Source organism: Formica exsecta, unplaced genomic scaffold (assembly GCF_003651465.1).
Source record: "Formica exsecta isolate Colony F162 unplaced genomic scaffold, ASM365146v1 scaffold443, whole genome shotgun sequence".
NCBI classification, from domain to species: domain Eukaryota; kingdom Metazoa; phylum Arthropoda; class Insecta; order Hymenoptera; family Formicidae; genus Formica; species Formica exsecta.
The window spans coordinates 661,648-678,266 of record NW_021851667.1 but is presented as its reverse complement, the minus strand read 5'-3'; the positions used below and the strand labels follow the sequence as shown (position 1 = coordinate 678,266).

The following is a 16,619-nucleotide window of genomic DNA, read 5'->3' as shown; positions in this document are numbered from 1 at the left end:
TCTTCCATTCGATCTCAAAGATGTGCAAGTTCTCCGCCCAAGGCTTACTCGATTGCCTCTTAAGCAATTGAAACCGGTTAATATTCTGTGCGTCACTCCCGTTTAAGGCAATGGTCAATCCACCTGCACTCAATATACGATTGCTGATGTTTTCGCCCGCGGGTGTTCTTAGTATATCGTTGCCCACCGAAGACGCGATCCTAATCTCGCGGTGGAGTCCAAACTCCAACGTATTTTCGGTACTCTCCAGAATTAACACTGCGAAACAAAATTGTACGATAACGCAAATGAAATAGATGGTTGAAAGTCTAACTTACGAGGAACTTACGAGGGTACACCCAATCCAAACCACGCGGCAGCTTGGCCCTTATTTCGATGCGTCCGAAGAGAAACTCGAATTTTCCCTTTGTATTAAGACGTCCCGAGATCAACGGTGGCAAGATATACCAGCCGGCAGCTTGGTGTTGACACTCACTTGTACCAATTTGTCCTGTGCAACTGAAAAGTATAATTAAATTTAATTTTGATGTGTGAAATCTCTTAAAGACATTATGGTATAAAAGTTACCGCAATTGAACATAACACATATAAAACCTTATGCTCGTAAAATTGCATAATATTAAAAAGAGATTCATATTGCTTTTTATAATATTAAAAAGCAATTAATAATTTTTTTTTAATTGGGAAATAAATCGTATGGTATGAAAATTTCAACTCAAAATCTATAATATCTGCCGTGATTTAATATAGAATAAATTCAATATCGGAAGATGTGAATTTTATAAGCGAATGAACAACATAAATTAAAATTTCTCACATGTTAGTTACATTCTCTAATTTTAATTCTAATTGTAATTCTAAGATCATCGGTTTTACTCTTCCAATATCAATCTTCCATGCAATGTGAAATCCTTGCCGAATTTGGTGTCAAGAAGAATCGGTTTGATGCGCAGCCAGCCGTCGTTTATGTCTGTTACATCATTGGTCATGTAGACAACAAATTCATTATCCTGGTGAAACAAAAATAGTATTGCGATTTAATCACAATAGTATTGTAGAACCAGTTCTCCGTATTCTCCTATAAATAATTTATTATAATTAGTATATGATACGTACCGGCGCACCAGCAAAACGTTGAATCGAATTCCAGTTTGTGCTATTGATAGTATCGAAATTCTCCTCGAAGAGCAGTTGACGAGGACAGACTTGCCGTCGTCCGCCGTTTTTGAAGATCCATGTGGCCGATGTCGTCGTACAGTTTTGCTCGTTTTGAACTTCGATATATTTAGTGCCATCGTAATTGTAAAAATCTGGAAATCGCGATAAACATGGTTTAAGAACACTAATAATAATTAAATAATAATAACCAAAAATAACAAATAATGGTATATTATGTTTAATAAAGTTCTTTATAATATGTATGAATGTATAGTTATAATAATAAATTATAAATAAAATTTAAAACCATTCATATAAATATATTAGTCAATATCAACCATAGTTTAAGCGAATTTTTGCTTCGAAAAATGGAACTTAAAAAAGACACAGGATTAATTCAACTTTGACTTAATAATCAGGCAAAATTACCGATAACCCGATGCGATTGATCAATCTGATTGTAACCAAGGCCCTCATATACTACATGAATCCAATAATAAATAATGTCGTCCCTCTTTAACTCAGTTCGCCGGTCCTGATAAGTCCAACGTCCGTTACGAAGTTTGAGAATATCTTTCGCTATTTGTCCCGCTTCTAGACCATCGAAATCCTCGTTGAATTTAACATGGAAGGCCACTAATGTAATTCCGTGTTCATCTGTACAAGGAGAGAATTCGGATTAGAATGTGCAATATTATCTTCTGTTTACTTATAGTAGAGATCAAAAGATCAGTATAAGAAAATCAAAATAACGATTGATATAAACCTCTTAATCTTAATTTATATATTACAGATAACACATTGGTATGTCAGTCTTATCAGCCATTAAAAAAAATCATAAATGACAAATAACTTAAATTTAAATAAAATGATACGATTTTTTTAGTAAATTATTTTTTCAATTATTTGAGAGAAATAGAGAGAATATAAAAAATAGATAAGAGAGAATATAAAATATAGATAAATAAATTGCGATATAAATAATAATTATTTATAATAAATAGCTATATACAACTTAAAGCGGAAGGTATTTAGTTTTGCATATTTTATAACGTGAGAAGTTTTAAAAAATTCATTTTTTTAGTTTTATGTTTAAAGAGCTCTGTGTATTATTATGATTTTGTCCTTAATGAGTTCAAATTTTACAAGATATAGATGATCAGTCGCGCAAGATAACGATTGTTTCATTTATAAGCTGTCCCATCCTCGATTCATTTAATTATTTTTTTCATTCATTGCAAAATTATTTAATGAGCGGGTAATGCACAATGTCTCAGAACAGTCGTAATCTTCACGATATTCTTTTCAATTAATTTAAAACAAATGCATAAAATAAACTATCCCTATAGTCTTTCTCCTTCCAATGTGGAGAGAAAGAGATAAACTCTGAACTAGTACAGCTAGTTCAGCTATAAAAAATAGACCCATTGTTTATATTTTACCAGGAATTGACATGCGCAGTCCTACGGGATGAAGCGGCTCCACTGTAACCATTGGAGGAGTATAAGCGGCGCAATACTCGTGAATATTCACAAGGAATATCGCGAGGAGGAACGATTTTGGAAATAAAGAACGTTCCATCATTTCTGGTCTCAGTCCTCGTCCTTGATTTTTAATTAGTCTCTTAACGAGTTTTGTCTTATCTTCCTCTCGAATTTCTCTAAATATTTCGTCAGTTCTTTAATTTTCGTGTCTCTTTTCCTTTCTCCTGTCTTAATAGGCGATATTCCCGATAGACGACCAATCTTTTCGATAGTTAGTGGAAAAATTTAATACCGATTTGTTTTGAAGATGGATGTCTCGCGATGCAGTAATCGCGCACTGACTCGACAGTGCTTCTTGCTTACAGCGTCTTTTATTATCCCTTCTACTAGGCTTAAAGAAAAACCGGAATGATTGCTACGTCAGATGCTGACCGTGAAAAGATATATATATTCTATCGAGCGTTATCTAAACTACTTATGCCTCTTTGAAGCATATGCTGCATCTGCCACACATCCCTTGATTATGTAAAAAATTTTGCGCATTACTATTCTATTAATTTAATGATTTTAGTTTCATTAAACTTATTTTGAACCACAGTGTAAGAAAAAATGTCACATCTTTCGATGGTAATCAAAATAAGAGCGACATGATCAAAATAAAATTTCCTTTAACTAAATTTTTTTTCTTTTATTATGTAATTACATTATTTCAAGATGAAGCTGTTTTTGTATTTTTTTTTTCTTTACACCAGAATACCGACGAATATAAAATTATTACGGAATGTTTACGTCTCGCGTCCATGAGATTATTAACAATTATTAAAATTTTTGATGCACAAAAATGCAAAATACCGTTGAAATAAGAATCCGGCGAAATATCCGGCAAAAATAAATAGTTTAAAATCATATCGATTCACGCCGCGATATTACCTATTGTAATTTTTGCTTTACTTCATCAGGTATACGATTCAAGTACCACTGATGCAACTGGCCAGGCGCAGTGGCCAGTACGCCTCTGGTGTTTGCATATGTTGTTTCCCGATTATACGAATAGCGTTCACCGTGAAGATCGGTTAATACACCACCGATCGCGTGAAGAACGGCTTCGGGGGCGCAAGTATCCCACCTCTTGCATCCGCGACTGGCAAACACATATGCGTGAGCTTTTCCCTCCAAAAGGAGAATTATCTGTAAATAAACATAATGTTTCGATTTAATTCATTCGCACTGTATATCTTCGCCGTTGTCATTACGGGTCATTACGGCGGAAATCGTGAATACTCGCTCGTGTAATTACCTTGTGCCCGGCACCGCCTACGTGCATGACTTCATCGGGATTTAAGGATTTTATGGCGCTCTGGACAATGCTGTCAGAATGCGAACTGTGAACGAGGACGATAAAATGTATTCAATATTAATAAAATTATCACAGAATAACATAATAAACTAAAATCGTTCGCTATACCGAGTGGTCGTTATTATTCTCCTTCCCTCCGGAGGTGGTTTCGGCGCAAAACCTCCAAATCCCACGCCATCAATACCCCACAATGTACGACCATTTTCAACATATGTACTATTTTCGTCATTTCTATAATATGGTTGATGTATTACGCCTCCAATCGCCGTCTTGCCGATCGCCACACCAACCAATACTGTGACATGCTCTACCAGTCCTTGCGTATATTCTGCCGTACCTACAAAATAAATCCTTTCATGAATAAACCATGTTCTCCATTATTTTACGCCTTAAAATACAATAATGCGCATAAGACAAAGCAGAAATATAAATGTATTTTATTTGTCATATGCTCACAGGACTCTTTTTTCAGGATTCAAATTAAGATATCAATACCATCTAGAGGGTCCACCCAAACGCACACATCCTTGGGATTAACGTCCTCCAGGTGGGATGGTAGCTTCAGTTGCAACACCTCTTGATCAGCTTCCGTGATGATCCATTCAGAAGGCACCTCGCAACTGGATGGCTCTTCCTCACCGATAATTGTTATATTTGGAAACTGACAACTCAGTGAAGTTATGATGCATCGTTGAGCGCAACGATCTGCCTCTGTTTGCAGATCATTCTTGCCCTTCTCCACTATGTTTAATCCGCCCGTATTCAAAACATCTCGAATTATTTTACCGGCTTGTATAGTGGCAGACACGGAAGATGCTATTATACGTGTCAACAAAGCAGCACTTTGAGCCATTTTACAAAATCTTGATACAGATAATTATAATGATGACGACGATGATGCAAATATGTTACTGATAAGCAGTTTTCTTTCCTGAAACCGAGAAACAGAGAGATGATATCTAAGATATATATATATATATATATATATATATAATTTTGCATATATCTGATATATAATATAACAACAATAATCTAATAATAATCAGACATACAAAAAAATAGATCTTACTTGTGATTAAATCTTGTACGTCTCGATATATCTGAATCGATGTAATAATAATTACTAAACTTTTCGTATAAATTTTAAAATAGAAAATAATATATATTTGATAGTTTTATTATTTTCGAGATTCATGCGATTCAATGAATATAGAAGGAAAACAAACAAGGAATATGCGAATTTCTTAAAATTTTGAATTATGCAATTACACGATTTTTAATTAATTATAGCTACCCCAAATAACGACAGGTAAAAACAGCAGAAAAAAATTGCATGTAGAGATTATACTGTATATAGCTACTATATACTGGGCAATACTAGGTTGAGGTTAGGTTAATTTCTAAGAGATAACACGTGTATAGATATCGATTACGAGTTTGTTTGGATTTTGTTCCATTTTTTTACGTGTGATTCGAAATAATTTTACGAATATTATCATCAGCCAATCGGCAACATTGATTCTTACCATTAAGAAGAAATATTCTTCTTTAAATAATGTGTATTATATGATGGCAATAACTAATCAATATGCAACTATCTCTTTCATTTGGAAACTTTTAAGGAAAAACGTTCCTCTTTATTAATTTTTATAATATTTGTTAAAACATCAGATATTTCGATAGGAAAACTTCTTTTCTCCTTATGATTACTTTAGTATTTAATACTTTTATCTAGATTTTGTATTTTTGTCTTTTAACAAATTGGAGGCAAAATGTTAAGCAAAAACTTTTTGCCAGTAATAATCTCCTGGTTGTCAGGAAGAAGTAAGCACATTTTAAAAGTATATTGCTCGACATCGACCAGCAATAGCTCATCTTTGAATGAAGTCAAATATAAAGACACCAAACAGATGAAGAAGGATATCGAAGAAATAAAAATAAAAATAAAGATGAAAAGAAAATTTATATTTGATGATAAAGAGATACTCCATATTATGAGCTATGTGCGCAGTGTTAATCCAGATTTAATCAACGTTTGTACAAAACAATTGAAATTATGTAAGACAGATGTTGATGTGTTATATTTTATCGACAGAGATTCCGCTGCAGAATATCTCTCTTTGATTAAAGATGATCTTATAAAGAATATGTGTTTTGTTGCCGAGATGAATCCTGGTTACGGTGTGTTGACTACAGAATTATTAAAAGTTGATATACCATTGATTCATCTGTACGAAGCAAGAAAGGAGTTACATCCAATATTGAATGCAATTCATAACATGTATCCTGGAAGATTGGATCTGCGAAATTTTAATCTCATTACAACTTGCAACTCGTTTTACAAACTTAAGGACGAGAGTCAAATTCAGCAGATTTTTCAAGGAGTGGAAAATAAAGAATGGGAAGATGAAACTTCCATGCAGATAATTGGTGCGACATCTAGCAAATTATTTTTTCATCATCTTATACAAAGTTTATTGTTTCGCAACTCCTTCATGTCTTATGGAAGACCTGTCTTCTATTTAGCGATACCTCCATCTCTGTGGCATGTTAGTATTTCATTTTCCTTTATTCTTTAAAATATAATCGATAATTATATTGAAATTTGACTTTATCATACTTTATATAGAAATACAGTTGTGATATCAGTAACGGTAAAATATACACTTTTACAAAAGTGATGTTTCAAACAATGTTCAATTATAAACTTCTGGGAGCATTAAATAGAAAAGCTTTTCTACCTTGGCCAAGGCAAAACAATAAACTTCAACATAAGTTCGCCCGTATGCGAGCAAAACAAGATTATGAGCAAATAAATGTAGTAAAAATTGAGCCAAAAATCGATCTTTACTCGCAATTATCGCTAGAAGATTGGATAACGTTTTCGTATTTTGTAAGACATCACATGCAGAAACGTTGTAACAAAGTGATATCTGAATTAGAGTGAGTACAATGATTTTAATCAAATATTTTGCTGTCATATATATACATATATATATAGAAAAAATCTTATTTTTTTATATTACAATTGCATATTCTATTCTTAGAAAATGGATACCAGGCTGTGGAATCAGATTAATAGCTAAAGACTACACAATATTTACACAGTTTGGTGACTTAACTCCAGCACAAATGATAGAACTTTTTAAGGAATTTAAATCTTGGCCTGAATATAACGAGAGCAATTTCTTAGCTTCTATGAACGATTTAAGTGCACATAACGAATTAATAGCTGCAGAACTCGAAGACAACTTGAAAATAGACGAGTGATTCTCTCGAAAGATCCTTCGAAAGAATGGTATACTTTCTGTAAATATATGATTACAATAATAAAAGCTTTTACTTTTTTCGAGACTCGAATATTACAGAATATTCTATGCTCGATTCACCGAAATATTATATATAGTGCGTTTATACAGCTAAATCCTAATCAATTTTTTAATAAGATTAATAAATAGCTTGGATAGCAATTATAGAAAGATTATATTTTACATCGTCGATACTAGATCTATCCAAAGAAAAAAATTATTTAAATTTCAGTGTTGGTCTATGTCACATCTTGGTGCGAGCCATTTAATCATCTTGAATCATGGTTTCGAGAAGCACATTTTTCTGAAGAATTCCTCTTCCTCCACTGTTCCTGTATATATATGTTTAACGACTTTCTTGCAAGTTGTATGTACATACGCACACATAAAGATGCACCGGTATTAGTGAAGAGGATATCGTTCAAGTCGGTATACTCTTTCATTTTTTTTTGTTTGATAGTGGTTAGCCTTGAAACATCGTAGTCACGTTAGTTCGGCTCAGCATAATTGTACGTATATTTGTGAGAATCTCAAAACATATCTCTCTCAAGTTCACATCTCGCTTGTCACGCGCACAGTATCTTCTTTTTTTACCGGAAAATAGGATATTATTGCTAACAACACTGTAAGAAATCATATATTTTCATATTCGTCTGCATTAAATCTCGATATGAAAAGTGCCAATTAGAGCTAAAATGCAATATATAAATTGGTATATAAATTTATACATATACATAATTCTCATTAATAGTTGTTTGCATCATTTCTGATATCTTATAATGGGCATTCTCTTGGAGTATATATATATATATATATATATATATATATATATATATATTTCGACGAGCGTTCCACAGTAGGTATGTTTTTTGATCGAGATTACCTATTTGGCGCGCGATACGCTATAAAAATGGGCCTATGGGCCTTCTCTTGGAGTATATATATATATATATATATATATATATATATATATATATATATATATGTGTGTGTGTGTGTGTGTGTGTGTGTGTGTGTGTGTGTGTATCGTGCTTTTTCTAGTTTACTACCGAAGAGGATCTGAAATGGATCGAAACATTTGATATCTTTATGCACGATCGTTTCTTAGATAATTATTAGTTACAAATATTTATATGCAGCTGACTCTGATTGACTTTTGCACTTGTATCATTTTATCGCGAACAGCCTTTTCAACTTTCCATTTACAAATATCTGTATTTTCGATCTTCTTAGCGGCACAGTTTCGTCCAACAATAAAAATGAAGTGCTTATATATCAGTATTGTGCTTCTTACATACAATTATATGATGATACCTGGCCAGGATCTTGCATTTCCGATTGATGAAGAAACGTCCCACGTCAGCGGCGGCAATTCCACGGTAATAAAAGCATTAATATAAGAATTCGCGAAGAGAATGGGCTTCTCATATACTTCTTTTTATATACTCCAGGCGATAACGGAACGTATACCCGTGTCGATACCAGACAGTTGTCCGAAGAACATGCTTCTTTATCCGGGTGACGGTGCGAGAAACGCCTGGGTGTGCGACTGTAGACCACGATTCTTATATTTCCCATTGAACGATTCCTGCCACGAGGCCTACAGACAAGGTCCTTGTCCGTCCAAGAATTACGTCATTCTTCCCGAGAACGAGGCAGTGCCACGTTGCGTGGAGAATCCTTGCTTGGAAGACGGCGTGGTACCGTACAACGATACATGTTATCCTCTCAAAACGTTAGGCGGCCCTTGCGCGCCCGATGGGATAATAGGCGTGAACGAAACCACTTTCCAATTGGAATGTGTATCAACTAACATCGCGCCTTTTGTGATAATCAACATTCCTCCCAGAAGATCGTGTCCACCAGGTAGTCGTAGAAGCACACTCGGAGTATGCACAAAAGTACAATCACGTTATGCTTAAACGAGTCTCGTCGCTATTTCAATCATTTATTTGCATTTGGTCATTTTGTATGATTTGTAACATGCAAGATACATTTGCAATGTTATATGTATTGAAATTTCCAGGGTTAGATATAGTACATTTTATATTAGATTGGGTCAGGATATAATTTTGATATATTACATTATAGTTTATATATATAATTATTATTCATATATAATATAAACATATTTAAATATTTTTAAATTTAGGCTCTTGTAACAAGGATCTCTCCTTCAAATTATATATTCAAACTCAAAAGATCCAATGACTTCATGCATTATTATATATATAAAATAGAATCAGAAAAATATAGAGAAATATACAAAATAAGCAATTATATACATCAACTTTTGTTACTTATTATACTAAAACTATGTTTCAATTTGTTCATTACAAATGGAAATACTTATATTGTAATATCATATATACACATTATTAACAAAAATTTTTTATACAAATTTTATATATCTAAAGTTATAGAAAATCGAAAGTTGAACAATATGATGCAAGAGGACTACTAAAGAATTCAAAACACAACACGTGGAAAAAACGAACAGGTTAATGACAGCTAAGTGCAGAAAACAAAACGCGAATGAATATTTTTTAAAAAATCCTTTAATTAAACGTTTTATTTATTCTCAGATCATCTTCAATAAATGTTAACAAAATTATTTGTGTCATACATAGAAACGATACAAAAATGAATAATAAATAAATACATGGTATCCTAAAAATGTCGTGTGTTTTGACACCCATGCAATACAACATGACTAAGACGGAACTACTTTCTGTCTTACAAAGCAAGTCTCTCAAATGATTCCAGCCATTAAGGAACTTCACAGATGCAACAATAAGCAAAACTATCATTATATGTAAAGAAATAATATGCTCACATTTTTTATAATATCATGTATTTACTATTCATTTTTGTATCGTTTCTATGTATTACACAAATAATTTTGTCAACAATTATTAAAGATGATCCAAAAAGGAATCGAAACGTTTAATTAAAGGACTTTTTATGAAGATATTTATTCGCATTGTTTTTTACGCTTGACTCTCATTAATCCGTTTACCTTCTTGTGTTTTATATTATTTATTAGATTTTTTTTTAACTTTTATTATTTTATTAAAGAATTTTTCTTCTCAATTGTAAACGAGGTTATAATCTCTGCTAAACGTGTGTAATACTTTAAAAATATTTTGCTGTATATATATACATTGACCTTTCAATAAAAAAAAATTTTAACTGTTCCTTTTTGTGAAACTAATCAACTCTGCATCAGTTTGTAACAGAATGATATTCGTTATATTAACATATCATTTCACTTACATTAATTCTGGGCGTTTAAAAATTATCAAAAAATTCATATACTGTAACTGTTTACATAAATATATGTTGTTAGAGATATAGTCTTATTTGCCCTTGTGAATTAACAAACATATATTCTTAAACATGTCACCCCTGAGAAACGAAAACTTAGCCTACCGAATTTTAACTCGGTTCCTGCTGCTGAATGCCGCTTGTAGTAGCTTCTATTAATTTTTGCCTCTCTCTATACATAGATACCTTCATGTTCTCCAACTGATGGTATCGTAACAGTTTTAAGACAGCGAAAACTGACAAACCGACCCAAATCGATAGACTGCTCCAGATGCCAAACTGTGCAGCGCCGAGTTCGATATGAAAGCCAGATGTATCGATATCGTCAGCCTTATCAATATCATTTCCAGCGGCTAGTTCGCACGATGGGAATCTCTTGGTCATACATTGGCACCAAGTCATAAAGCCTAAAGTAACGATAATCGCCGCGATCAGGGTGATGGTAGTGAGGATGATGGACATGACGACGTCCACAAACGCAGAGAGAAACGAGCTATCCTCGCTGCGGTACATGAGCAGGGACAACCGATAGATCTGTACCGCCGATGCTATGAGGAGCATCAGGCCTACGAATATCGTATAATTACAGTATGCTTGCGATGCCCAGTTCACCACGAACTGGCCATCCGACTCCTGCCAGACTCCGGTCGAAAACAGGAGACAATGTCCTCTGCAAAAAGAAATAAGTGATTTGCGATAGTTTCGCGTCAACTAGAAAATATGTCTTTCGATCTTTACCTAAACTCATCCTGGTGCAGGCTCATAGGTACGATGATGCAGAGTGACAGGATAAGAGCCACGACGTAACCCGCTATTTGACTGAGCAGCAGGATATTCGTCAATGCCATATTTCAGGATGAGAATTGTACGGTTGAAACGAGAGTGTTTCTCACCGTCCAGGTGAACTGACAGGATCTCGTATACGATTGTGACAAACCGTTATTAGTCGGAATCCATGAATCCCGCTTCCTTCTCATTGACAGATGCTTCGAATCACTTTGAATCGTACACAAAGTGCTTGTCAAAATAATCGTCCGTGAACGTGCGCGCAGAATCACCGGCCGCGATCATAGCAATGTGATGCGAGCGCCAGATGTCACAACGTCAGTGCAGCCAACAGTTTTATTAGACCATAGACATATAGATATATAGACATGTCTATGCGTTAGATGGGCTCCCGTTTCCGCGCATGCATACAATGGTGATTAATCATTACAGCCATATACGTGATGGGCACCTCAGTTTTGGCGGGATTTCGTAGAGGACAGGCTTTGTATCATTTTTTTTTTTTTTTTTAATTTTAATTGAAATTAATAGCAAAATTTTTCACGTTTTCGCCCTAGGGAAAAAGTTACGTGATCGAAAGACAAGTTTAATGTACAATATCTAGTTACATATAAGTAAATAATATAATTTGTGCATTATATTTTTTTTTATTTCGCGTTTCTAATTAATTTTCCAAAAATGTCGAAATAACTTTTAAAAACGATTAAACGAAGATCATATAGGTCCTTATTCCATAAAATTCAACTATTTCATAGATACGACATTCGACGCGCATGCGCGGAAACTAGTATATGCTCACCGATCCAACTAATCCAACACCGTCTTCTAATTCGCACATTTTCCAAATCGGAAGATCGAGACAGATTTGTCATCGCGGAAGATGATCTCTACCGCGATGAGGAGCGCGACTCGAGATCCATTTTTCCTCGGTAATTATAAATACCGGAAATTTCGTAGGAGACCGGGAAAATATCGTTTTTTCTTCCTTCTCGGAAACTGCCCGCCCGAAGGTTGTCGCGTTGCGCCCTGGACACGACGAATAAAACGCAGATGTGAGCGAACTCGAGCCTCGAGCTCGCCGCTCATTCGTTCGGTCCATTCACGGTCGAGCCTGTCTTATCGGTGTGTCGGGGAAAAGATTTTTTTTTGTCTCCCCGAATCAGTTTGACTCCAATCTCCGATCGAGGTGGGGACGCTACGCGACCGACGACGCACGACGCACACGCGTGTGTGCAGGCGCATTGCATCGCCATTGTTCGGTCGAGAATCGCCCGATCGGGTATTATGTCAGGCGTCGCGAACGAGGGTACGCGTGTCGAGGAGATGAGACTCGGTCGAGCGAATCGTCCGTTACGTTGCTAAATACATTGTTCGTACAGCGTCCGACAAAGAAGGATAATGCCTGGTGACAACGTGCCTGGCGCGACGACCACGAGATGATGATTCTCTATTACAAACGCAAAACACGAGCGGAATTTTCCTCGGAATAATAGACGCCTGACGCGCGCGCGAAACTTTGACGAGCAACATGTCTTGGCTCGGTTGGTCGGCGGATATCAAGAAGAGGGCCTGCAAATACCTGCTGCAACGTTACCTCGGTCATTTCCTCCACGATCTGTCGCTGGATCAATTGACCGTCGATCTGTACAATGGCAAGGGTCAGGTCGACAATGTCTATCTCAACGTACAGGTAGGTTAACGCGCTTTTTTTTTTTTCTTTGTCTCTCGCACCTTCCTTTCTTCCGTTAGCTAAATTATAAAGATAAGATTGCACTATTCGGTAAATACGCCACGCGCGTTAGACGCATTTACAGCGCCGCGACTATCTCGTATTCGCACATTGTCTTTAAACAGCTGATCCAACGTAACATGTATTTAAAAGCCAATGAGATCGTATGATGTCCAATGATTCGATAAATTAATGCGATTTCTGTGTGATGTGCGGATTTCATAATAATTTTTTTAAATATTGAATGATGATAGTTGAAAGATATAGAGAACAGTTAATTAAACTACAAGCGTGTATGTATGTGAAGTTGATACATATGTGTATATATATATATAATGAATAAACATCATAGAAATTAAGTACCTATAACAAATACATTTAAATAATGCATTTATTAAATGTGTGATTTCCTACCAAAAATACTTGTTTATTATATTCTTAACAAATTTTGTTAAACATATATATGTTTATATATATTATATATGTGTGTGTGTGTGTGTAATTTTATTATATCTTTTAATTATACAAGTTTTTTTATATTTTGCATAAAAGGGTTTATCTCTTTATTTTGAGAATAATCAAATAAAAATTATATATGAACTATTATTATCAGTTATATCAATAACAATGTTGCACAAATACAATAGATTACATTTGTATGTTAATTAATGAGATACATTGATACCTTTGTGCTAGTCATTGGTTAACACTATAATATTTTATATGCTAATAAATGATAATTTATACAGACTATTATACTCGATTATTGATTTGTAAAAAATTTATTTTTTTTCTTTTTGATTTAATACTCACATTATACAATTGATATATTTGGTTCTTTTTTGTAAAAGAATAAATATTTATGTTGCATCTAGGGTCTCAACGAGATGGGAGAGCAACAACATGTTCCACTGGAATTCGTTGATGGTTTTATATTGGAGATATCTCTTAGTATACCATGGTCGGCATTACTTAGCCAAGCGAGTTACATGGAAGTGAAAGGTCTTAGATTTACGGTGCAGCCGCGACAAAGAGTCGAGACTGGGACGTCGATGTTCGAGTCCATGTGGAGTTCCATGACGTCCAGTATGCAACTGGCGCAAGAGTGTTTGCAGCAGGAGGCGACCAACGCAGGAAACGCTCAGCCTTTAGAAGCAGTGGAGCTGTTTGCCCAGACTATAGATTCAAGTAGAATATTATTTTATTTCTACAAGTGCAGTTATGTTCTTAAATCTGAAACTGAGTTATCTTTCGTGTATTAGTATTATCCAGGGTCAAAGTGAGATTCATCGATACTGTGATACGTTTGGAACATGTACCTTTGAACTCTTCCACGGGAGTGGCGGTCGAAATGTGGATACAAAATCTTGAATATTCTGACGAGGCTGGGTTAGATCCTAGTGGTAGTCTGGATCCCGATGAATCCGCAAAAGGTTACATCATTTCGGCATTCTCCACCAAGCGATTCTACATGGAGGGAGTGACTTTCCATACAGACGAATTTCCCTCTCATGCGAGAACGTTTTCTAGAAGTTTAGTGGCAAGTACGTGCTCTACTCCCGATTCTAAAGTAAGTATAAACAAAGATCCGAGTAGGAGTAGAATATTGATATCACAAGTATGATCTCAAAAGAGATCTCAGAATTTAACTTCTCTTTTCTTCTTTGGACAATAGAATTCGGACAGTCTGTTTACCTCCGCACAAATGTCTCCTACTCTGAGCATACTGCACACTCCTCCAGAGGCAAATGCTGTTAACAACTCAAACGAATTAAATCCCATTATGTTTGCTAAGTTAGCGGGTAGACAAGAAATAAGATTAAAAATGAAACAAGGGGAAGGAATATCGGGGCCAAAGGTAAATAAATTTTCATAAATTATTTCTAATCTCTTTTGATTCAGACTATATATAGAGTTGCGTAATATATTTATTTCCGGTTCAGATTTTTATTTTCCTCTAAAGTGAAGGAATAATATGTATTCCCTCAGGTAGAACTAGAAATTATTCTGGGATCACTTACCTTGTTCTTGAGTCCCAGACAGTTGCACGTTTTGTTAGAATTAGCGCATGGCCTAGCATCGCCGAATCTAGAAGACATGAGTAACGTCGTTCCAAGAAGATATGCAGAGAAACCCATGGCTAGCAGTGATTTCAGTCGCATAGAACGTGAACTTATTCATCAGACGCATCCTATGCAAGACTTGAAAACTACGGTAATGAGATTTATTGACACATTTTAATATAAGTATGTATGTGATTTAATATAACATAATTGTGGGTTATATATTACAGGATCTACGATATGCTCAAGGGTGGTCTACAGGATCGGTGGACGAATCTGATAACGAAGATGAATTTTTACCGATGAAATTGCCGGGATCTACGTCAATGTGTGATTCGATCGTGAGCAATAGTTTCAGTATGGAGGGCAGCATATCGATCAGTAGCATCAGTTCGAAAAGCTCTGCGACGAATTTGCCGACGAGACACAATAGACAAAGACACAATATAGACAACGACACTTCCGCGGAGACTACTCAATTTCATATAAGAGTATCTTCCGTCGCTCTAGTTCTGTTGCACGAAGATATATTGACGCCGTGCGTAGAACAACTCGGTCTAACTTCTAGTAGCATAAGACAAATGAAGAGTGCCGCGAAGGAATTTTTCAGACAATTGGGAACATTTGCAATGGGCGGCTTTGGAAGTAAAGATTTCGATACAGCATCAAAATCGCTTACAGATGCCTGTCGACTAAGTCATATCAGGTATATTAATCATTAGATCAATGATAAATTCTAATTTGTGTATTATAACTAAAAAACAAAAAAAAATATCTTTTGGTTATAGATTACTGGCTGCACCGCTGGTGGTCGAAGGCAGTGAAAAGACTACTAGTCAGTACTCTGCAATATCGGGAAGTTTGACTTTAGCTAGTCTGGAAGTTGTAGAGTGTTTGGTCGATTCCAACAACCCCAACTCGTACAGAGCATCAACGATAGAATTCGTCGAACTATTAGCGTTTACGAAAGAAAGCGCGACTAATATCGGATTTTCCAATAAAACCGATTTTAGAATGAGATTTAAATATACACAAAAGGCTGTCCGACATGCTCACATGACGAAATTTGCACATCCACGCACAGAAATCGAGTAAATCATCTCGCATTTATCTTTAAACTATCTCTAACAATTTGAATATTTTACTTTATATTTGATATTTTATAGACTATCTGAAATTAATAAAACAGAACTTGATTTATCGTTGATTTATCATTCGATAATAAACTGCGAATTAATTACATTAGTATTTTATGTAATCTTATCTTTCAGCATTCAAATGGAACCCTGCAGAGGCGAGATAGACATTACGATTGTAGATAGAATATCCGCTATTCTTAACCCGCAGCCAATATGTACTTGCAACCCTGTAGTAAATACTAGGGATGCTGTAAGTATATATATATAT

General features: G+C 35.1%; 7 protein-coding genes across 13 annotated transcripts in view; 4 read left to right on the top strand and 3 right to left on the bottom strand.

The window, feature by feature from the left end:
• The window catches only part of LOC115240586 (beta-1,3-glucan-binding protein-like), a 4,182-nt gene extending 1,176 nt beyond the window's left edge, over positions 1-3,006 (bottom strand). Inside the window, exons 1-6 of the mRNA XM_029815818.1 lie at positions 2,601-3,006; positions 1,588-1,815; positions 1,117-1,310; positions 877-1,010; positions 329-498; positions 4-258 (exon numbers count right to left, since the gene is read on the bottom strand). Of these exons, the coding sequence (XP_029671678.1) occupies positions 4-258; positions 329-498; positions 877-1,010; positions 1,117-1,310; positions 1,588-1,815; positions 2,601-2,742 (1,123 nt within the window). The 5' untranslated portion in view covers positions 2,743-3,006. The remainder of the gene's footprint in view (positions 1-3; positions 259-328; positions 499-876; positions 1,011-1,116; positions 1,311-1,587; positions 1,816-2,600) is intronic.
• The window catches only part of LOC115240594, a 6,594-nt gene extending 2,023 nt beyond the window's left edge, over positions 1-4,571 (top strand). Inside the window, exon 3 of the mRNA XM_029815832.1 lies at positions 4,472-4,571. Within this exon, the coding sequence (XP_029671692.1) occupies positions 4,472-4,536 (65 nt within the window). The 3' untranslated portion in view covers positions 4,537-4,571. The remainder of the gene's footprint in view (positions 1-4,471) is intronic.
• Positions 2,861-5,709, bottom strand: LOC115240590 (3'(2'),5'-bisphosphate nucleotidase 1). Of its 3 annotated transcripts, XM_029815822.1 has the most exons (6): positions 5,069-5,518; positions 4,495-4,930; positions 4,108-4,336; positions 3,940-4,024; positions 3,573-3,830; positions 2,861-3,033 (listed from the first exon to the last, which is right to left on the bottom strand). In XM_029815822.1, the coding sequence occupies exons 2-5, from the start codon at positions 4,850-4,852 to the stop codon at positions 3,573-3,575; spliced, it is 930 nt and encodes a 309-aa protein (XP_029671682.1). In that variant the 5' UTR covers positions 4,853-4,930; positions 5,069-5,518; the 3' UTR covers positions 2,861-3,033. The 3 variants fall into 3 exon arrangements, with proteins under 3 accessions (XP_029671682.1, XP_029671685.1, XP_029671684.1); XM_029815825.1 differs by lacking the exons at positions 2,861-3,033; positions 5,069-5,518 and adding an exon at positions 5,526-5,709 and having other exon boundaries at positions 3,048-3,830; XM_029815824.1 differs by lacking the exon at positions 2,861-3,033 and having other exon boundaries at positions 3,048-3,830; positions 5,294-5,518.
• A 62-nt stretch (positions 5,710-5,771) lies between these two features.
• LOC115240587 (dimethyladenosine transferase 2, mitochondrial) lies at positions 5,772-7,661 on the top strand. Its single transcript, XM_029815819.1, has 4 exons — positions 5,772-6,548; positions 6,629-6,942; positions 7,047-7,297; positions 7,540-7,661. Exons 1-3 carry the CDS (start codon positions 5,772-5,774, stop codon positions 7,267-7,269), a joined length of 1,314 nt encoding a protein of 437 aa, XP_029671679.1. The 3' UTR covers positions 7,270-7,297; positions 7,540-7,661.
• Positions 7,662-7,678: 17 nt separating this feature from the next.
• LOC115240592 lies at positions 7,679-9,682 on the top strand. Of its 4 annotated transcripts, none has more exons than XM_029815828.1 (3): positions 7,679-7,816; positions 8,541-8,686; positions 8,759-9,682. In XM_029815828.1, the coding sequence occupies exons 2-3, from the start codon at positions 8,567-8,569 to the stop codon at positions 9,227-9,229; spliced, it is 591 nt and encodes a 196-aa protein (XP_029671688.1). In that variant the 5' UTR covers positions 7,679-7,816; positions 8,541-8,566; the 3' UTR covers positions 9,230-9,682. The 4 variants fall into 4 exon arrangements, with proteins under 4 accessions (XP_029671688.1, XP_029671687.1, XP_029671690.1 ...); XM_029815827.1 differs by having other exon boundaries at positions 7,794-7,932; XM_029815830.1 differs by lacking the exon at positions 7,679-7,816 and adding an exon at positions 7,830-8,019.
• A 672-nt stretch (positions 9,683-10,354) lies between these two features.
• Positions 10,355-11,739, bottom strand: LOC115240593 (transmembrane protein 179). The gene is made up of 2 exons (XM_029815831.1): positions 11,373-11,739; positions 10,355-11,304 (listed from the first exon to the last, which is right to left on the bottom strand). Exons 1-2 carry the CDS (start codon positions 11,480-11,482, stop codon positions 10,746-10,748), a joined length of 669 nt encoding a protein of 222 aa, XP_029671691.1. The 5' UTR covers positions 11,483-11,739; the 3' UTR covers positions 10,355-10,745.
• Positions 11,740-11,999: 260 nt separating this feature from the next.
• LOC115240582 (autophagy-related protein 2 homolog B) overlaps positions 12,000-16,619 on the top strand; it is a 10,706-nt gene continuing 6,086 nt past the window's right edge. Inside the window, exons 1-8 of one of the 2 annotated variants that reach the window (XM_029815811.1) lie at positions 12,000-13,110; positions 14,025-14,337; positions 14,412-14,719; positions 14,825-15,007; positions 15,139-15,363; positions 15,443-15,918; positions 16,001-16,303; positions 16,484-16,601. In XM_029815811.1, the coding sequence (XP_029671671.1) occupies positions 12,949-13,110; positions 14,025-14,337; positions 14,412-14,719; positions 14,825-15,007; positions 15,139-15,363; positions 15,443-15,918; positions 16,001-16,303; positions 16,484-16,601 (2,088 nt within the window). In that variant the 5' untranslated portion in view covers positions 12,000-12,948. The remainder of the gene's footprint in view (positions 13,111-14,024; positions 14,338-14,411; positions 14,720-14,824; positions 15,008-15,138; positions 15,364-15,442; positions 15,919-16,000; positions 16,304-16,483; positions 16,602-16,619) is intronic. The other variant, XR_003884791.1, reaches the window with a different exon arrangement.

Coding starts and splice junctions, on each gene's coding strand:
- LOC115240593 (XM_029815831.1), bottom strand. CDS start 11,482: ATGGCATTGACGAATATCCTGCTGCTCAGTCAAATAGCGGGTTACGTC. Junction 11,305..11,372: donor CTGCACCAGGATGAGTTTAG/GTAAAGATCGAA, acceptor TTCTTTTTGCAG/AGGACATTGTCTCCTGTTTT.
- LOC115240590 (XM_029815825.1), bottom strand. CDS start 4,852: ATGGCTCAAAGTGCTGCTTTGTTGACACGTATAATAGCATCTTCCGTG. Junction 4,337..4,494: donor TTGGGTGGACCCTCTAGATG/GTATTGATATCT, acceptor TTTATTTTGTAG/GTACGGCAGAATATACGCAA. Junction 3,831..3,939: donor TAGGCGGTGCCGGGCACAAG/GTAATTACACGA, acceptor GTTTATTTACAG/ATAATTCTCCTTTTGGAGGG.
- LOC115240592 (XM_029815826.1), top strand. CDS start 8,441: ATGCAGCTGACTCTGATTGACTTTTGCACTTGTATCATTTTATCGCGA. Junction 8,687..8,758: donor TCAGCGGCGGCAATTCCACG/GTAATAAAAGCA, acceptor TATATACTCCAG/GCGATAACGGAACGTATACC.
- LOC115240587 (XM_029815819.1), top strand. CDS start 5,772: ATGTTAAGCAAAAACTTTTTGCCAGTAATAATCTCCTGGTTGTCAGGA. Junction 6,549..6,628: donor TACCTCCATCTCTGTGGCAT/GTTAGTATTTCA, acceptor TACTTTATATAG/AAATACAGTTGTGATATCAG. Junction 6,943..7,046: donor AAAGTGATATCTGAATTAGA/GTGAGTACAATG, acceptor TTCTATTCTTAG/AAAATGGATACCAGGCTGTG.